Here is an 18,999-nt window from a genome sequence, read left to right as displayed (position 1 = left end):
CTAATTATAGATGATGCATAATGTAGCGAGTACAGGTCCAGAGCTGTCAAACGCTCCTTTCTTGCTCAAGACCACTTTTCTTCACAAAAAAATTAACTAAACGATATGGTACTAATCTCTTCCAAGGACGTAGTCTCTCCTTTTACTTCATGTGAAAGTGCGTGTGTATTGGGGAGGAAGAGAGTTGAAAAGGTCTTTCTCAATGTATTTTGTTAGTAGGTTGTAGCTCGAGTCCAGGAGCAGCTGCTACAAGGATCACTCTCCAAAATGCCCACTGTTGACCTTTAAGTGATGTGAATGCCGTTGACCTTGCATATTTACCAAATGTCCCATGCACTTGGCCAATAAATTCAGTCACAGTTTTTTTTTCCTCAGGGCCATGCATCTGAAAAGTGCTTATTTCCAGGATGAATGATTTTTATTTATTTATTTATTTCCATACTTCCAGGCCAAGTTGCATCACAACAGAAACTCAATCAGACACTATTTACCTCTGCTCCATTAGCACAATTTCCGCATCAGTTCAGCATTGTGGTCCTGCCTGGACAGTGAATATCACCTGGGAAATTGGGCCACATGATTTCGTAAAGTGGAATTATTGGTCCCTCTCAGTCATGCTTTCATGAGGCTGCTGCCTCTGCAAACTTAATGGGAGCCTCCTAAAGCAGATTCACCTGGGTCATCTTGCAGCATTCCACCCTCCACAGCCCCTAGTCCTGAACTATGAACCCAGGCAGTCTCTTCAGGTCAGACTCCAATTGGACACACTGGTGGCTGGTCCTCTTCCCCATCCACATTCCCCAGAGCCAGCCTGAGTTGCCACAGAAGGCTATGGAGGCAAAGTCAATGGTTATATTTAAGGCAGAGATAGATAGATTCTTGATTAGTACAGGCGTTAGAGGTTATGGGGGGAAGGTAGGAGAATGGAGTTAGGAGCGAGAGATAGATCAGCCCTGATTAAATGGCAGAGTAGACTTGATGGGCCGAATGGCCTAATTCTACTCCTATCACATGATCACATTAGTCTTGCCGCACAACATGCAAAGTAAAGTGCTTTGTTGCCTGACAAATTTGGACAACTATTGAAGCTACTGCAAAGGCAGATCCACAACCAAATGGCGATCAACATCCCGCACAACCGTGCTGGTGACGGCGGTGCTGATGACGGCGGGTAGATCTGCTGCCTCGCGGCTTCACAGACCCGGGTTCAATCTTAACCTCCTGTGCTCTCAGCGTGGAGTTTGCATGTTCCCCCTGTGACCACGTGGGTTTCTCCCAGTTTTATCCACATCCTGGGTCTCAATGTATTTTGTTAGTAGGTTCTAGCTCGAGTCCAGGAGCTTGAAAAGCCTAAAGGAGAATAACCTGATGGAATGAATCCGAGGTTATTGAGAGGGGCAAAATAAGAGATTTAAGGGGTCTTGAATAAGATTTTTCTATCCTTTCCAGTGTCCCAGAGGACTGGAGAACAGACACTGCTCTTCCTTTGTTTAAGATGGGAAGTAGAGATAATCCAGGAAATTATAAGCTGGTGAACCTCATGTCTGGCAGGGAAGCAATTGGAGAGGATTATTTGAGATATAATTTACTTGCAAATGGACGAGAATAGGATAATTAGTGACTGCATGGCTCCTTCAGTGGCAGGTCATGGTTTACTAATTTGATTGAGTTTTGAGGAGCTGACAAAGATGATTGAGGATAGGGCAGCGGAAGTTGTCTACATGGATTTTTGAAAAGCAATTGAAATAAAACATAGTAAAGTCCCTCAAGGTAAGCTGATCACAAAGATTACTATACATGAGATCCATGGTGACTTGGTAATTTGGATTTAGAACTGGCTTATCCATGGAAGAATAATGGTGGAAGGGTGATATTTGGGCTGGAGGTTTGCGACTAGTGGAGTTCCACAGGGATCTATGCTGGGATCTCTATTTGTGATATATAAATGATGGATATAAATGTAGGTTAGTAAATTTGCAGATGACACCAAAATTGTTGGAGTTATGGACAGTAAGGAAAGCTATCAAAGAATATAGATCACTTACAGATATGAGCAGAGGAATTGAAGATGGAGATTCAACCGAGCAAGTGTGGAGTGTTGTGCTTTTAGAGGTCGAATGTAAGGGGAAAGTATACAGTTAATGACAAGACCCTTAACAGCACTGATGTATAGAGGAATCTTGAGGTCAAGTCGATTACCTCTTTGAAAATGGCACACAAGTGGATAGAGTGGTATAGAAGGAGTATAATATGCTTCATCGATCAGGGCATTGAGTGAAAGAGTCAGGAAGTCGAGTGGCAGCTTTAGAAAGTTTTGGTTAGGCCACATTTAGAGTATTGTGTGCAGTTGTGGCTGCCTCATTACAGCAAGGAAGAAGAGGCCTTGGAGAAGGTGCAAAAGAGGTTTATCAGAATGTTCCCTTTCTTAGAGGTATTACCTGTATGGAGAAACTCTGTTTTTATGGAGTTGAGGGGAGACCTGATAGAAGTATATAAAATTATGAGAGGCATTGATAAGTAGATAGTCAGAACCTTTCTCCCAGGGTGGAATTATCAACGATGAGGGCATAGCTTTCTGGTCAGAGGAAGAAAGTTTAAAGGAGATGTGTGTGGCAAGGTTTTTACACGGAGTGCAGGAATTGTGCTGCCACGAGTGGTGATGGAAATGGATATGACAGTGGCGCAGGGATATGCAGGGATAGGAATCATGTGCAGGCAGAGGTGTATGTTTGGCACAGACATTGTGGGCTGATTGGTCAATTCCTGTGCATTACTGTTCTATGTTCTAGTGTAAATGGGTATTGGTGGTTATTGATGGCCTAAAGGACCTGCTTCTGCGCTGTCTGACAGATTCCATGACATATCGCACCGTATTAATGACAACGACGAGCTTCTCGCCCAGCAATTGTTCTGGAGCTTATTCTTTGTTGCCTGACAAATTTGAATCACAGTAAAAAGTCAAAATCCAGTCAAGAAACGGTGCTTTCTATAGTTTACTAAACAGATTCACCAAGTTAAAGCAATTGGCTTTCAAATGAATCAACATCCCCCAACCACAAATAACAAACATTTAGAACGAACAAAAGGCTGAGAAATTAGCTAAAGTTTTCACACCTCGTGGTGTTCAAGCACTTTGGTGCATTATTACACCATTTGGGACAACATCCTTCCTCTCTAGTGAAAGCAACCATTTTCAGAGAAGATATAAAGTGCACTTGTTAGCTTATGATTATTTTTTTTAAATAAAAAGCTATTTTGTACCCAATATACTGTTTGACTTGAGGTGGAGATTCTGTGGTTCTGATCTTGCTATCCCATGTTTCAGTTTGGAGGTAACCCAGTCTCCTGTGCCATCGGTCTGGCGGTACTGAGCGTCATTGAGGAAGAGGATCTGCAAGGCAATGCCACAAGAGTAGGAAATTACCTGATGGATTTACTGAGAGAACAGCAAGCCAAGCATCAGCTTATTGGCGATGTGAGGTAATGTTTGCTAGCAATAGCTTGGCAACACTAACTTCCATACAAAATGACATGTAAGAAGTAACGGGTTATGGTGGTGACCAGTCAGAGACTCCAATGGCAGAACAATGCTCATTGGCTTATGGGAACACTGAGAATGAAGATATTTGAGGAGAACCTATGCTATAGGGTTTCCCTCTCATCACACTCTATCTTTGACCCACCCAGAGGCAGAACATGTAAATCTGATTTGCCATTCATGGCATATTTGATAATGTATTATTGTGAGTACGGTAATTAAATAAACCCTGACACACATTTGGAACTCTGTTTCATGCATATTACTCTGCAAATGGCCACATTAAGAACCCATGTAAATATATTACATTTATTCACTCTGGTCACCCTGCAACCACCACCTCCCGACTCCCTCGATGTAAATATGAGGGCCAATGGTGCTGCCTTCTGCTCTTGTCATATCACAAATCACATTACTGGGGTAGGGGAGACGTACCCACTGTCCCACCCCACTGCCCCTTTCCAGTAGGCTTTAGAAACCGTTTGGCATAAACACAACCCAATGCTTAGAACCCCATAAAGTGTTTGGGAATTTGCTGGATTTCAGCTGCTAAAACTGTGCAACCCTCCAGTCCACAGCACTGAGCTTACCAGTGGTTGTCCTGCAGCGGCAGCACAGATTGGGGTCAGTGCTGGCACCATTGGAGTAAGTTTGGCTGTTCAGTGTGCTGCCAATATCACAGTTGCTCATCCTTGGGGGTTAAGGTGACTGGTCTGGGATTGCATTTTCAGTAAACTTGGTAAGCTGTTGCTGAGCATCCATTTGCCAAAAGCTGGAACCCCAGTTGTAAGATTTGAATACTGAGCCCTGCTGTAGAGATGAGGCTGAAGCTGGTGCTCTGTCCTGAAAGCAGCAACGTTTCATTGCAGCTGTGTCGATCCAGGCGAATGGTGATAATACTGACCTGGCTCTTGTAGATAGCAGCAAATCACGACTTGGCCTAGTTCTATTGGCAAGCTTCTGGCTTGTGCTCCCCCAAGATTCTGATGTTAAAGGAGCGCAGTGACAAAACTGCCATTAAATTCGGTTTTTGTTGTGGTAGATGGTACTGGATGTCTATTATCACAATGGATGTAAATACCAGAATCATCACTGTACAGCCCAATTTGTGGCTTTTTGACTAGATTATTGAAGCTGCTGAATACCCCGAAGCAAATGTCCTGTGATTGTGTTGATGATGAGGGCCCACCAGTAACTAGAAACCTGCTGACACCGGCTTTGTTTACCATCCCTGTTTCAAGGTGGATAAACTGCAATGCCTATAGCCCTACACCAATTCTATTCTACATACTAGGGACAAAATTACAGAGGGCCAATTGATCTACAAATTTGCACTTTCAAATGTCTTTGGAATGAGGGAGGAAACAGGAGCCCCTAGAGGAAACCCACGCGGTTACAGGAAGAATGTACAATCTCCATACAGACGTGGCACCCGAGTCAGGATCGAACCGGGTCTCAACCGTTGCGCTATTGTGCCGCCCCTTTATATTTGTTTTTAATACCTTGTGTGAAAACTAATTTTTACACAGCTTACACTTCGGTACATAATTCTGTAAACAATGGCACGCTTGGCGTAAGTGCAAAGCTTCACTATTTTCTGGTTGGTATTAAAACTGAGTTGGTGAATGATGACCTCAACACCACTTGGAAGGCATATCAAAAATATCGATGGATCTTGGCAGTGAATGTCTGATAGATCTGCTGTTGTGCAGCTGGTTAAATGTTCTACTTCTCCGATGAGCTTATTATTCTTCTCCCTCCAGAGGTGTGGGCTTGTTTATTGGAGTTGACCTGGTTAAAGACCGTAGGAAGCGAACACCAGCCAAGGCAGAAGCACAGCACATAATTTACAGGTAACAAGCCAAAGTTCTCTGTACTGTTTACTGCAAATTGAAAACCCAGAAACAAGTTTTGATGCCTGGAGGAATTCCAGGAAAATACCATGCTTAAAAGGCGCAGTCAGCAGAGTTTAATTGATCTTTCAGTTGTTGTCAGCATTGGGTGACAATTTCATTATATGTTTTCCATGCAGTATGTTGTCAGAGATGTTTTTAAAAACTCAATGGTTGGCGTGGGGACAAGATGAAAAACACAACTTCTTTGTGACGTTGGTGGGAAGCTCGTCTTGATACTTGTAGAAAAGGGACTGCAAAAAAAGACAACGTTCTGGAGTAACTCAGCAGACCAGGCAGCATCTCTGGAGAACATGGATAGATGACATCTTGGGTTGGGACCCTTCTTCAGTCTGAACTGAAGAAGGGTCCTGACCTGAAAGGTCACCTATCCATATTCTCCAGAGATGCTGCCTGACCCGATGGGTTACTCCAGCATTTTGTGCCTCTTCATGGTGCATGCCAAAATCAAATTTGACTCAGAATCTCCACTGGTGCAGCCAAACAGCAGAGCTCAATAGGAGCCCCTCCAGAACCTTCAGTAGGGAGGGGATTCTGCCTGATCTGAGCCAACTTAGCTAGGCATGGATCTCGGAGAAGTCTCAAGCAAGCCACTGATAGACTGGGTTCCTGTTTTGAGCTGCAGAGGTGAGTGTGACCAGTAATTGGTTACCGGGTCTCTTGTATGTTTAGTGATAGGAGGAACCAAATACAGAGTCCTCCCTCAACACCTCCATTACCACGTGGAGAGTCAGCTGTCAGTGACACAACATGAGATGCAGCCTCCACAACAAATCAGGTGAACCCCCAGGAGCAGTTGGCGGATATATTCTGAATGGTTCTCTGATACTGCATCCCAGCGATGCACGAGGGAGGGGAGCTGTTCCACCTCATCTAGAATGGAGGTCCATCAGCCGTGTGGGTTAGAGGAAGCACACGGACATAAGGATGCCTGAAGTACCTGATGGATTTTGAAATTCTTTATGGACATAGGGCCTTCGTGCATCTGAAATGGATTGAGTTCTACCAAACGAGTTCCATGCTCATTGAGTAGAACTCAACTCCATGTAGAGAGAGAGAGAGAGAGAGAGAGGGAGAGAGAGAGAGAGAGAGGAGAGAGAGAGTGAAGAGAGAGAGAGAGTGAAGAGAGAGAGAGAGATGAGAGAGAGAGTCTCTCTCATCTCTCTAGCTCTCTCATCTCTCTCTCTCTCCTCTCTCTCTCTCTCTCTCTCTACTCATCTTCTCTCTCTCCTCTCTCTCTCTCTCTCCTCTCTCTCTCTCTCTCTCTCTCTCTCTCTCTCTCTCTCCTCTCTCTCTCTCTCTCTTCTCTCTCTCTCTCTCTCTCTCTCTCTCTCTCTCTCTCTCTCTCTCTCTCTCTCTCTCTCTCTCTCTCTCTCTCTCTCTCTCTCTCTCTCTCTCTCTCGGAGAGAGAGAGATTTTTTTTTTCTGCCTCACCACCACAGTTGGCTGCCCTTTGTGAGGTGATTGGAGACCCAATAACATTCCATATATTTGCTTTTATATAGCAATCCTGCTGCTCATTTGTTACGTCGAAAGTTGTATTTACTTTCAAGGTGGGAACTGGAAGATAGGGACAGAGATGCTGTGCATGCGTGGTTTAAGATTTTTTTTAAAAGCCGTCTGACTGTCATATTACTCACGACACGTGACTCATTTATAATTATTTATTTATATTTCTATGAAATTTTTTTCCCAATTGGGCCCCGCACCTCCTAAGGCCGGCCCAGCATAATTCATCACACTTGCTAACATAGCTGAAGGGGAGGTGGATTTAAAAAGATGCTTGTTTGAGGGAAGCAAGCAGGAGTTAGATTACCTTCCAGAAATACTGGGGTGTTTTGAGGATTTTTTTGAGTTTTGAAGCATTATGATGTTGTCTAACCACATGTTTAGCTGGGCAAACCAGATTTGAGTTGGGTGTAGTCAGCGCGTACACCTCAGGCAAAAATGCGAGCTTGGTGAAAACAAAGTAGCTTGGTTTAGCTGGGAGCAAGTCTGTAACAGCTGGTAATGAGAATACAAAATTAGTGCCTCTTCCTGTCCAACGCTGTAAACTGACTTGTTTTATATTTACCACCACAGGCTGAAGGAGCATAATATATTATTGAGTGCTGATGGGCCACATCGGAATGTTCTGAAGTTCAAGCCACCAATGTGTTTCACTAAGGAGGATGCCAAGTCTGCGGTCGAGAAAATAGATGAAATTCTTACAGGTACACTATCCTATCAGAATACCGCTACAGTTAACCAATCTGGTGTACGGTGGTGGGGTGGAGCGAGCGGAGGGTGGGTGGATGCTGCCATTGACACCTGCACTTCTGATGGTATCCAACCTGATGGAGCTTTCAGCAAGATCATGGGCAATGTGTTTTGGAAACTGCTCCATCTGCTTGGCTCATTCCAATTTTTTTATTTTATTTATTTTTGATGTTGAATTTTCTTTGAGGTTAAATCACAGCTGCCAGTTTCTTCATTCGGGAACATAAACTCTGACTGGCATCCAGCTACAGGGTATAAGATTAGTGCAGGTGCCCCAGTATGCTTGACTCTCTTCTGGCTCATGCCTGCATAGCCACCCCAGACCTAGTGTGTAGAAAGGAACTGCAGATTCTGGTTTATACCAAAGATAGACACAAAGTGCTGGAATACCTCAGTGGGTCAGCATGTCTGGAGCAAAAGGATGGGCCATGTTTCAGTCCTACCTCCAGTTCTCTCCCCTCCACTTTCAGTCTGAAGAAGAGTTCCGACCCAAAATGTCACCCATCCCTTTTCTCCAGAGATGCTGCCTGACCCATTTGGGTTACTCTAGCACTCTAGTGTGTCCACCCCAAACAGGGCAGGAGTGCATGGGCAGGCTTTTCCCTTTTTATTTGCAGTGTCTGTCATCAACAAAATCTCACAAACTATCTTTTTACTGCATTATAAAAAAATATACTGCATTCATAACAAGAGGATTTCAGTATAGGAGTAAAGAGGTTCTTCTGCAGTTGTATAGGGCTCTGGTGAGACCACATCTGGAGTATTGTGTACAGTTTTGGTCTCCTAATTTGAGGAAGGACATCCTTGTGATTGAGGCAGTGCAGCGTAGGTTCACGAGATTGATCCCTGGGATGGCGGGACTGTCATATGAGGAAAGATTGAAAAGACTTGGATTGCATTCACTGGCGTTTAGAAGGATGAGGGGGATTTTATAGAAACATATAAAATTATAAAAGGACTGGACAAGCTAGATGCAGGAAAAATGTTCCCAATGTTGAGCGAGTCCAGAACCAGGGGCCACAGTCTTAGAATAAAGGGGAGGTCATTTAAGACTGAGGTGAGAAAAAACATTTTCACCCAGAGAGTTGTGAATTTATGGAATTCCCTGCCACAGAGGGCAGTGGAGGCCAAGTCACTGGATGAATTTAAGAGAGAGTTAGATAGAGCTCTAGGGGCTAGTGGAGCGAGGGATATGGGGAGAAGGCAGGCATGGGTTATTGATAGTGGACGATCAGCCATGATCACAATGAATGGCGGTGCTGGCTCGAAGGGCCAAATGGCATCCTCCTGCACCTCTCATAATTGTAGCAAATTACAAAATTCAATTACTAGATCTCAACATTTCTTAAGAATAGATTAACATTTTTAAATAGCCTAAGTGTCCAAATAACATTCACACAAGAATTCACAATATAACATAATTTTTTTATCTCATTGTCATGGATTTATAGGCCAAATGGAAGGAATTTAATGTTTAATACCTGTAAATTAATGGCCATTTAAATCATCTTGCGAGTGGGTTTTTCTGGAACGCGATCATTTGGAACGTTGCAGTTTGCGGTGAATTTAAACTCCATATCAGCAGAAAAAATACTGCCGGTTTGGATGGGGACTAAATCACCGTTTCGCAACTTAAAATGTGAATTAAAGGCATCTTAAGGACCACTTTTATATATAAAATAAACGGCTTTCGTTTACCTGTCCCGTACCTGAAATCCGTCGGCGTTGACGGCTTTAGAATCTGATTTTAAAGTTACTCCAGCGCTGAACTTGTTGGGCGATTTTTAAAAAAAAAAAAAAAAAAAAAAAAAAAAAATTTAAAACATAAAAAATACACAGAACGCCTGTCGGAACGATTCTTCAGCAAAAGCTTGCACTCCAACCAAATATATTCCAGGACAAGGTAGGAAAAAACCATGTTTTAACCCGGCCCCCCCTCAAAGGCGCCAAAATTGCGCACACGGCCAGTGGCAGAATTGCAGTGCCGCTGAAGGTAAGTACTGTAACATACCTACCTGTCAGGAACCTGGCAGGTACCCGGAATTATATCCAGTTAAATCGAAAAGTTACCAGAGCAAGATGAAAAAAGCTTGTTATGTTCAGTTCCAAGTTAGTAGAGGCAGTGATCTAAGCTAAAGGATCCAGTGCAAGTCTTTGAAGGGTATTGGTACATGACCAGCATAACTGGGCAAATATCCTTTGATCAGAAAAAAAAAGTTCCCTAATTATTTCCTCCCAAGAGATGCATGGAATGCACCTTTCCAGGATGCCTTGATGAACCAGCTTCCCCCCCCCCCATGTTTGTAAACTAGATGATCTTGTCTTCTCTTCGTGGTTACAGATCTTGAGCAAAAGACCAGTACAAGAGTTCAAAATGGGAAGTCATATCCGGTGGATAATACAGTCTCCGTGACACTCAGGGGCAGCAAGAGAAAGGCAAGTACAAGGTCATTTGGAAAACCTTCTCAGGTTTTGGTACAAAGTGAATTTAAATTCTAACATAACTGTTTTGGACATTGTTGGACATTGCCAGAAGGTCCAAATCAATCACTTTCAATCTTGTTGTAGACACTAGATAAAAGATGTTTAGAATGCCATTTTATCTCCTTGCCGATAAAGATTGCATCCTGAGTTATCTCGGTTACAGGGTTTCGTTTCCTTGCATGGCTTGGAATTCAGCTACAATCTGTATGATGCAACAAAAAGCACACACTGGAAATTATAGGTTCTATCATTGGACCTGCGAAGCCGTCCACTCCTTCATATTGACTGAGTTGTTTAGAGATACAGAATGGAAACATTCCCTTCAGACCACCAAATCCACGCTGACCATCGATCACACGTTCACACTAGTTGTATGCAATCGCACTTTCTCATCCGCTCCCTACACACATGGAGCAATTCTACATTGGTCTGGACACAGTTAAGGGAATAAATTGCACTCTTGAGTTAGGAAAAGTGGCTGTAACTGGAGACCCCATTAGCCACACTCTCCTCCACCCAGTCCACCCTCCCTCAAAATGAACCCTCACATCAGGAATGACCCTGTGTGCCGGCTCACTTCTCTGTTTCAGCAATGATGCTGTGATACCTCACTCTTTTGACTCGCTTAGAAACATAGAAAATAGGTGCAGGAGTAGGCCATTCAGCCCTTCTAGCCAGCACCGCCATTCAATATGATTGAAACATAGAAAATAGGTGCAGGAGGAGGGCATTCGGGCCTTCAAGCCAGAATGCCTTGATTCCACTAGCCCCTAGAGCTCTATCTTACTCTCTCTTAAATCCAACCAGTGACTTGGTCTCCACTGCCCTCTGTGGCAGGGAATTCCACAAATTCACAACTCTCTGGGTGGAAAAAGTTTTTTTTCTCACCTCAGTCGTAAATGGCCTCCCCTTTATTCTAAGGCTGTGGCCCCTGGTTCTGGACTCGCCCAACATTGGGAACATTTTTCCTGCATCTAGCTTGTCCAGTCCCTTTATAATTTTATATGTTTCTATAAGATTCCCCCTCATCCTTCTAAACTCCAGTGAATACAAGCCTAGTCTTTTCAATCTTTCCTCGTATGACAGTGCTGCCATCCCAGGGATCAATCTTGTGAACCTGCGCTGCACTGCCTCAATCACAAGGATGTCCTTCCCCCAATTAAGAGACCAAAACTGGTACAATACTCTAGATATGGTCTTACCAGAGCCCTATACAACTGCAACTTTACTCCTATACTGAAATCCTCTTGTTATGAAGGCCAACATTCCATTAGCTTTCTTCACTGCCTGCTCTACCTGCACGCCAACTTTCAGTGACTGGTGTACAAGGACACCGAGGTCTTGCTGCACCTCCCCCTTACCTAACCTAACAACATTGAGATAATAATCTGCCCCCTTGTTTTTCTGCCAAAGTGGATAACCTCACATTTATCTATATTATACTGCATCTGCCATGCATCTGCCCACTCACTCAACCTGTCCAGGTCACCCTGCAACCTCCTAACATCCTCTTCACAGTTCACGCTGCCACCCAGCTTTGTGCCATCCGCAAACTTGCTAGTGTTGCTCCTAATTCCCTCTTCCAAATCATTAATATATATGGTAAACAGTTGCGGCCCCAACACCGAGCCTTGCGGCACTCCACTCGCCACTGCCTACCTTTCTGAAAAGGACCCGTTCACACATGGCTGATCATCCAAAATCAGTACCCTGTTCCTGCTTTACCCCTATCCCTTGATTCAGTTCGCTCTAAGAGCTGTATCTAACTCTCTCTTGAAAACATCCAGTGAATTGGCCTCCACTGCCTTCTGTGGCAGAGAATTAAAACAGATTCACTGGGTAAAAAGGTTTTTCCTCATCTCAGTCCTAAATGGCGTACCCTTTATTCAGTGCTTAGCGCACTGTGTGATTTCTCACTCGCCTGCATAACCTTTCCCCACAAAATGTGTCTCCCTTCTGGTGGGGCATTTGGGGTTTAATTCCTCTCCAGTGTTATTCTTGCATATCTTCTCGTGCCCCCAAGTAAACTGTGGAGAAATTAAAACGTGCTTGCCGGCTTGTGCTTTAACAACAGATGGCTCCTGCCAGCGTTCCTGAGGTAAGCAGCAGATACAGAAGTGAGCTGGAGGGAACGAAGACCTCACCGAGTGAAGAGTGTCCAGATGGAGACAGTGGCCATTTTAAGAGATCCGCTTGCAGACAAGAACCGAGTTCCTGTCAGGACAAAGGATTAGGAAGCAATCTGCTCGCCTCTCTATCTTAATGAGCCCCCACCACCACCTTTTGTCACAGTCAGGTTGCACATTATATTTTTGCACAATTCAGTCACGTTTAGATTGAATATCTGTAATCTCCCGGGTTTAAAAAAAGGTTTTATTTTAATTAATCTGTAATGTTGCCTATTATCTATTCAAAATCTCTTAATGGTTGTTCCCATTAGTCAGCCTTCACATGGTATTCTAGCCTTCTGCCACTGTCAACGCCACTATGGATCATGTGCAGGCAGATGAGATTAACTTTATCTTGGTATAATGTTCAGCACAGATGTGAGCTGAAGGGCCTTTTCCTGGACTGTACTGTTCTATGTTCCATTAACCTCCCTTGGCCTCCTCTGCACCAAGGAAAATAAGCCCAGGTCCATCCAGTCTTTCCTCACAGCTGAAACGTTCCTTCCCAGGGTACATCCTGGTGGATCTCATCTGCACCCTCTCTTACTGACTTGGTCAGAGCCCCAAGCAGTAGATAAACCTGGGCTCTGCTCCTCTGCAGATATAAGATCTAAGTAGGTTCTCCATTTGTACTTCCAAGGGCACCTTTTCTGAAATTGCCATACCGGCTGGAAAATTCTTTAACATGTTGGTTGGAGTGGGCAAGTTGGGCCGAAGGGCCTGTTTCCACGCTGTATAACTCTATGACTTTATTGCTGATATTCCACCAGCAGTTGTTAAAATGGGTTACATGCCACTCTTGCAAGTTCATCTGACTATTCCCTCAATTCCATTTGTTGACTTAACATCTTTGTCATTTGTGGAATTTGGATGGGAAGATTTTCTAAGCACCTACATGAATCGTTGACAGTATCCAATATACAAATTAACTAGAAACATGAATGTTTATGCATGTTCACTGAGGCTCTATTGCACACAACTCCATGACATACTCATCACAAACGTCTGATCATTTTGCAGTAATGCTATTGAATTACTGGATCACTGTCATGTCTGTTCCTTCTAATCAAGTAGATGACATTGTGGGTTTGGGATGTGCCAGTCACTGACAAGATCAACATTTATTTTCCATCTAATTAGCCGTTGACTGACAGGCCTGCTCTAGAGTTTAAGGCAACGTGGATATGAAAAGAAGATTCCCTTTCCCAAAGGACACAAGTAATTCAGAACATTTTTAACATCAATCTAGTAGTTGCATTGTCACCATCCATGATATTGGCATTTATTAGTCGAGATATATTTGATAATTTGAATTTTCTGGATGCCATGTTTGAAATTGAAATCATTGATTCAGATCTTTAGATTACTGATCCAATAAAGTAGCCACCCTGCTACACAGTGTAAAGACATTTTGCATTCAAATGGAAATGTTAAATTTTAAAACCTATTAACTGATTTCAAATTATTCAAGGCCCAAATTATTCAAGGCCCAGTTGTTTATTAATAACTTTGACTTTTTCTGCTTTTAATTTAAAAATAAATCCTTTCTCAATAAAGCTTCAGATTGCCACGGAACATCCATTTGGATTTTCTAAAAATTGTTGGTTTTAAAGATAATCCAGATTATTGTGATTCCTAGACTGCTACTTGAGTCAAGTTTCTTGACACCTTTATGAGTTTGCTTTTGATTCCAAGTTAAGAAGTACTTTTAAAGTTTTGAAAACGAAATAATGGATTATGATTTTTAAAGATTGCGTGTGTTTTCTAAATGTTCACATTTTTACAGAAACTATAGCTCAAGTGTTGGGGGAAATTAACCAACACTTGTGTCAAATTAGAACTTTAAAAAAATCGAAAACAAAATTTCTATTCTCCATGACACAAGCAAATAAGATGCCCAGATAAAGACCTGGAATAACGATTTAGCCAGTTCATTGGCTATATTTAAGAGGGAGTTAGATGTGGCTAAAGGGATCAGGGGGTATGGAGAGAAGGCAGGTACAGGATACTGAGTTGGATGATCAGCCATGATCATATTGAATGGCGGTGCAGGCTCGAAGGGCCGAATGGCCTACTCCTGCACCTATTTTCTATGTTTCTATGATTTACCGCAAAACGAAGCTAATATTCATTTTTTTCATTTTGTCCTGGCTGTAAACATTTGTTAACACAGAGAAAATGTAATCTTCCAAACACAAAGGTAGACAAAAATGCTGGAGAAACTCAGCGGGTGAGGCAGCATCTATGGAGAAAAGGAATAGGCGACGTTTCGGGTCGAGACCCTTCTTCAGACACAATGTCACATCTCCTATTAATTTATATAACAGAAAAATGTGTTTCCTGTTTAGTAAATTCTAAAACAGCCTGCAAAGATTGTGGGCTTGTGCTTGCTTGCGATTGGAGTGGTTGAGTATATTCTGCTGTTAATTGATTTAAATATGTAGTTCACAAATATGCTTATCATTTTCCTATTTTGACAAAGGGTCATATTTATCTAGTATCTCTGAATGTTAATGCTTGTATCATTTATTGACCAGGAAGTACATGAATTCTATTGATAAAGTAATCTTGAACTACAGAGCAAGAACACACATTTATAAAGAAAATGTGTAATAATTGGGGCTACAACACCGATGCTATTTTTTTTAGCAAATCATGCCTGTTCACAAACAAAATTGAGGGAATTGCACAGAATGGCCAGAAGCAAAATGTTGCACAAAATTGTTCCAGGGACGCTGTCCCAAAAGTTACGATGCTGCTAAAGTTATGATTGCACTCTCTCTATTCCACCCGCTGTCGTCTAATTTCCTGGGCGTGGCAAAGTAAACCAAAAAGCCACAACAAATCCGAAAAATATAATGTTTAAAATTCCTCTGCAACCACTCAATCAAAATGCGTTCCAGGCGATCACATCAACCACACGATATATTATCCACTGTCACGTGCATTTTGTGCACAGAGATAATGGTCATGTCCAGCTGGTCAAGATGTTGCCACATGAACTGCAAACTAGTTTTAAACGATGACTACTATAACAAAAATTCCTCACGTCAACTAATCCTGCTCAGTGTTTAAATACTTTATATCGACATTGCCTCATTTATCCTAACCAATCTAGTTCAAATCATCTGCCCACATGGGTAACAGTGTAGTTTCTAGAATAAAATGACACTTTTCCATGGTAAAACAACCCATCTTTGGGAATTCCACTCACCTGCTTTGGAATCTTTTCTTGGCCTCTGCGTTAATTAACTTTCACATAAGTGGCTAGCTACTTCAGTGGGCTGGAATACAATATTATGCTTGTTGATTTACAATATTCATGTTTAATATCACTACTACCTCGATTAAATTTAAATAATAGGAGCTTTGAGAAAGCAGTTACATTGTCTTTTTGTGTGAAATTATAAATGATTGTTTTAATTTTCTCAGATACGGTGCTATAATATTATAACTTTCCTGGGATTGTTTCTCCTCACTTTACGATGGCAATAGCATGAAACTAATTTGTACAAATGAAATAAAATATTTAATTCCTTTGACTTGCATCTACTTAAATATAGTTACTGAACAGTTTTTCTCTCACTAATGTCTTCAGAAACAAAACTAGCAATTAGTTATGCTGTTTTGTTTTGTTGGTGTGATGACACAGGTTTAATATTTTCAACATGTGTCTTTGGTCCTTTGAATGTGGTCATCACTTAAAAGCAGGGTTGTGCTATGAATTAGACAGAAGTGGGTTTAAAAGTTCCCAAGCTTATTCCAGTAAAGGCCTGTACACTTGACTGAGGAGAAGCATTTGTCTGCATTTGCAGAATTTGCACTTGGGTTTCAAGATAAAAGTACGGGGCATTTTATGATCATTAACAGCCTTGGGTTGGTTATCATACTGTAACCATAAAAATGCAATGAACTAATTCTAACTGGGATGGGGTTAGTAAATAATTCAACATCTGAAGAGAAGACTTTGAAGAAACATTCAGTCAACATGCAAGCCAATTGGCGTTAGAAAGGAGAATTTAGATAGAAATAAATCTTTACACGTGCTGGAATTGAAGTAACAGACCATTTGTATCCCTCGCACAATTTTTTGTTTCCTTCGTACTTGGAATATAGAACAGGTGGTTGAACACTGTTGACAATTTCTGACTCCGGGCTCCAGATGGCACCCATAATTTAAAACAAAAAGCCAAATTCTTCACATACACAACATGGTTAGAAAAACCAAAAAAAGATTAGAAACACTCAGCAGGTAAAGCAACTTCAGGAAATATGAAAGTTACTAAAGTTCTGATGGAGAAATACCATTCAATGCATAAACTAGTCTGTTCTCCCCACAGATGCTGTTTGAAAAACAGTATCTCTCCCAACATTTTCTCTTCTTGTCTTACAAAGAATAGTAGAGAACATGAATGGACCCTATCTACTTGTGCTGCCATGTTTAGTGACCTATGAAGTTGGTCTCCAAGAACCCTCTGCACATCAATGTTGTTAAGGGTCATGCCATTAACTGTATGCTCTCTCCTTGCATTCAACCTTCCAAAGTGTAACACCTCACACTTGCTCAGTTTAAATTCCATCTGCCATTTTTCACCCATTTCTGCAATTGATCTATATCCCACTGTATCTTCTGGCAGCCTTCCTCGCGTTCTAAACTCCTCCAATTTTGGTGTTGTCAGCAAACATATTCACCACCCCATTTACATTTAAATGTTGGTCATTTATATATATATATATATATATATATAAATGACCAACATTTAAATGTAAATGGGGTGGTGAGTATGTTTGCTGACAACACCAAAATTGGAGGAGTTTAGAACGCATATATATGCTGTGACCTCTGCTGTTTGTGATATATATATATCACAAACAGCAGAGGTCACAGCACAGATCCCTGTGAAACTCCACTGGTCACAGACCTCCAGCCAGAATATCTACCTTCCACCACAAACCACTGTCTTCTATGAATAAGCCAGTTATGAATCCATAGGACCAAGTCATCATGAATCCGTATATCTTCTGGATCAGCCTACCATGATGGACCTTATCAAAACCCTTAGTAAAATCCATGTATACAACATCCACCACCCTACCTTCATCAATCTCCTTTGTCACCTCCTCAAACAAACTCCACTCAAGTTAGTGAGACACAACCTGCCATGTACAAAGCATGCTGGTTATCCCTAATTAGCACAACTTTTTACATGGGAGTATATCCTATCTCAAATAATTTCCCATTAGTTTCCCTACCGCTGATGTGTGGCCTGTAGTTCCCTGGATTCTCTCTGCTTCCATTCTTCCAACAAAAGAACAACATTGGCCACTCTCCAGTCCTCCGGGACCTCGTCTGTAGCTAGAGAAGAAACAGAAATCTCGTTAAAACCCACCCAATCTCCTCTCTTGCCTCTCTCAATAACCCAGGATTGATCCCATCAGGCCCTGGGACTTATCCACTACCAGGATAATGTTCTTCAAGACCCTCACCACTACCACCTCCACCATCTCAAACTGCCTTACCATATTTGTTATCTGTAAACTGATATCACTGTCCTCCAAGTCCTTGTCCTCAGTAAATACAGATGCAAAGGACTCGTTTAGCACATCACCTACATCCGACTCCACGCATAGATTCCCTCCTTTACCTTTGTGCGGACCTACCTTCTCCCTGGTCACCCTCTTATTTTTAACGTACGTATAAAAAGCCTTGGGATTTCACATAGTCCTTGTTAATGATATATCATGGCTTCTTATAGCCAGTCCAATCGCCTGCTTGAGCTCTTTCCTTCTTGCTTTTTAATTCCTCATTATTCCTAAACTTGACATACACTTCCTTTTTCTTCCTGACCAAATTTACAACCTCCTTGGTCATCCATGGTTCCCTTTGCTTGCTATCATTATCCCTCCTCCTTACTGGAATAAGCCAATCCTGCACTGAGATCAGCTGGCCTTTCAACGACTTCCGCATGTCATCTGTGGACTTAATAAATTGCAAACGATCCCCATCCATGCTCCCTAAACCCTGCCTAACGACGTTGTAATCTGCCTTGCCCAACATTCAGACCTGTCTCTATTCAAACCAATCTTATAACCTATGGAGCTGTGATAACTATCCTAAAATTCTTCTTCCACCTTGACGAGTCACCTGGCCAGGTTCATTTCCCAAAACAAGGTCCAATATGGTCCCTCCCCGAGTCAGACAATTCACAAACTATTTAAGGAAACCCTCTTGGATGCACCTAACAAATTCTGCCCATTCTAAACCACTTGCCCTGAGTAACTTTGAGAAGAACCGCAAGCAAACTGAGTCGAAGAGAATGATTTAGTCTACTAAATATAACATATTCATTTTTCAGAAAATAGTTAATATTTGTCTTTAATGTGTTTCACAGACACATACAGAAGTAGAACCTCCACACTGCTAACTTCCATACAAAAAAATACACAAAGTGCTGGAGTAACTCAGCGGGTCAGGCAACATCTCTGGGGAATATGAATAGTTGTCATTTTGGGTCGGGACCCTTCTTCAGATGCCAGGGTTGCTGCCTGACCAGTTGAGATACTCCAGCACTTTGTGTCTTTTTTTGTAAATCAGCATCTGCTATTCCTTATATCTCTAACCTCCATATGACCGTAA

General features: G+C 42.1%; 1 protein-coding gene across 1 annotated transcript in view; it reads left to right on the top strand.

Annotated features, from left to right (window-relative positions):
* Window positions 1-15,904, top strand: part of etnppl (ethanolamine-phosphate phospho-lyase) — a 31,292-nt gene extending 15,388 nt beyond the window's left edge. Inside the window, exons 9-14 of the mRNA XM_033025302.1 lie at window positions 3,326-3,480; window positions 5,302-5,391; window positions 7,534-7,664; window positions 10,052-10,146; window positions 12,269-12,490; window positions 14,598-15,904. Coding sequence (XP_032881193.1) covers window positions 3,326-3,480; window positions 5,302-5,391; window positions 7,534-7,664; window positions 10,052-10,146; window positions 12,269-12,457 — 660 coding nt within the window. The 3' untranslated portion in view covers window positions 12,458-12,490; window positions 14,598-15,904. The remainder of the gene's footprint in view (window positions 1-3,325; window positions 3,481-5,301; window positions 5,392-7,533; window positions 7,665-10,051; window positions 10,147-12,268; window positions 12,491-14,597) is intronic.
* Window positions 15,905-18,999: the final 3,095 nt, after the last annotated feature.

Source organism: Amblyraja radiata, chromosome 1 (genome assembly GCF_010909765.2).
Source record: "Amblyraja radiata isolate CabotCenter1 chromosome 1, sAmbRad1.1.pri, whole genome shotgun sequence".
In the NCBI taxonomy this organism is placed as follows: Eukaryota; Metazoa; Chordata; class Chondrichthyes; order Rajiformes; family Rajidae; genus Amblyraja; species Amblyraja radiata.
The sequence above is the reverse complement of the archived record's forward strand: the minus strand, read 5'-3'. Positions and strand labels throughout refer to the sequence as shown.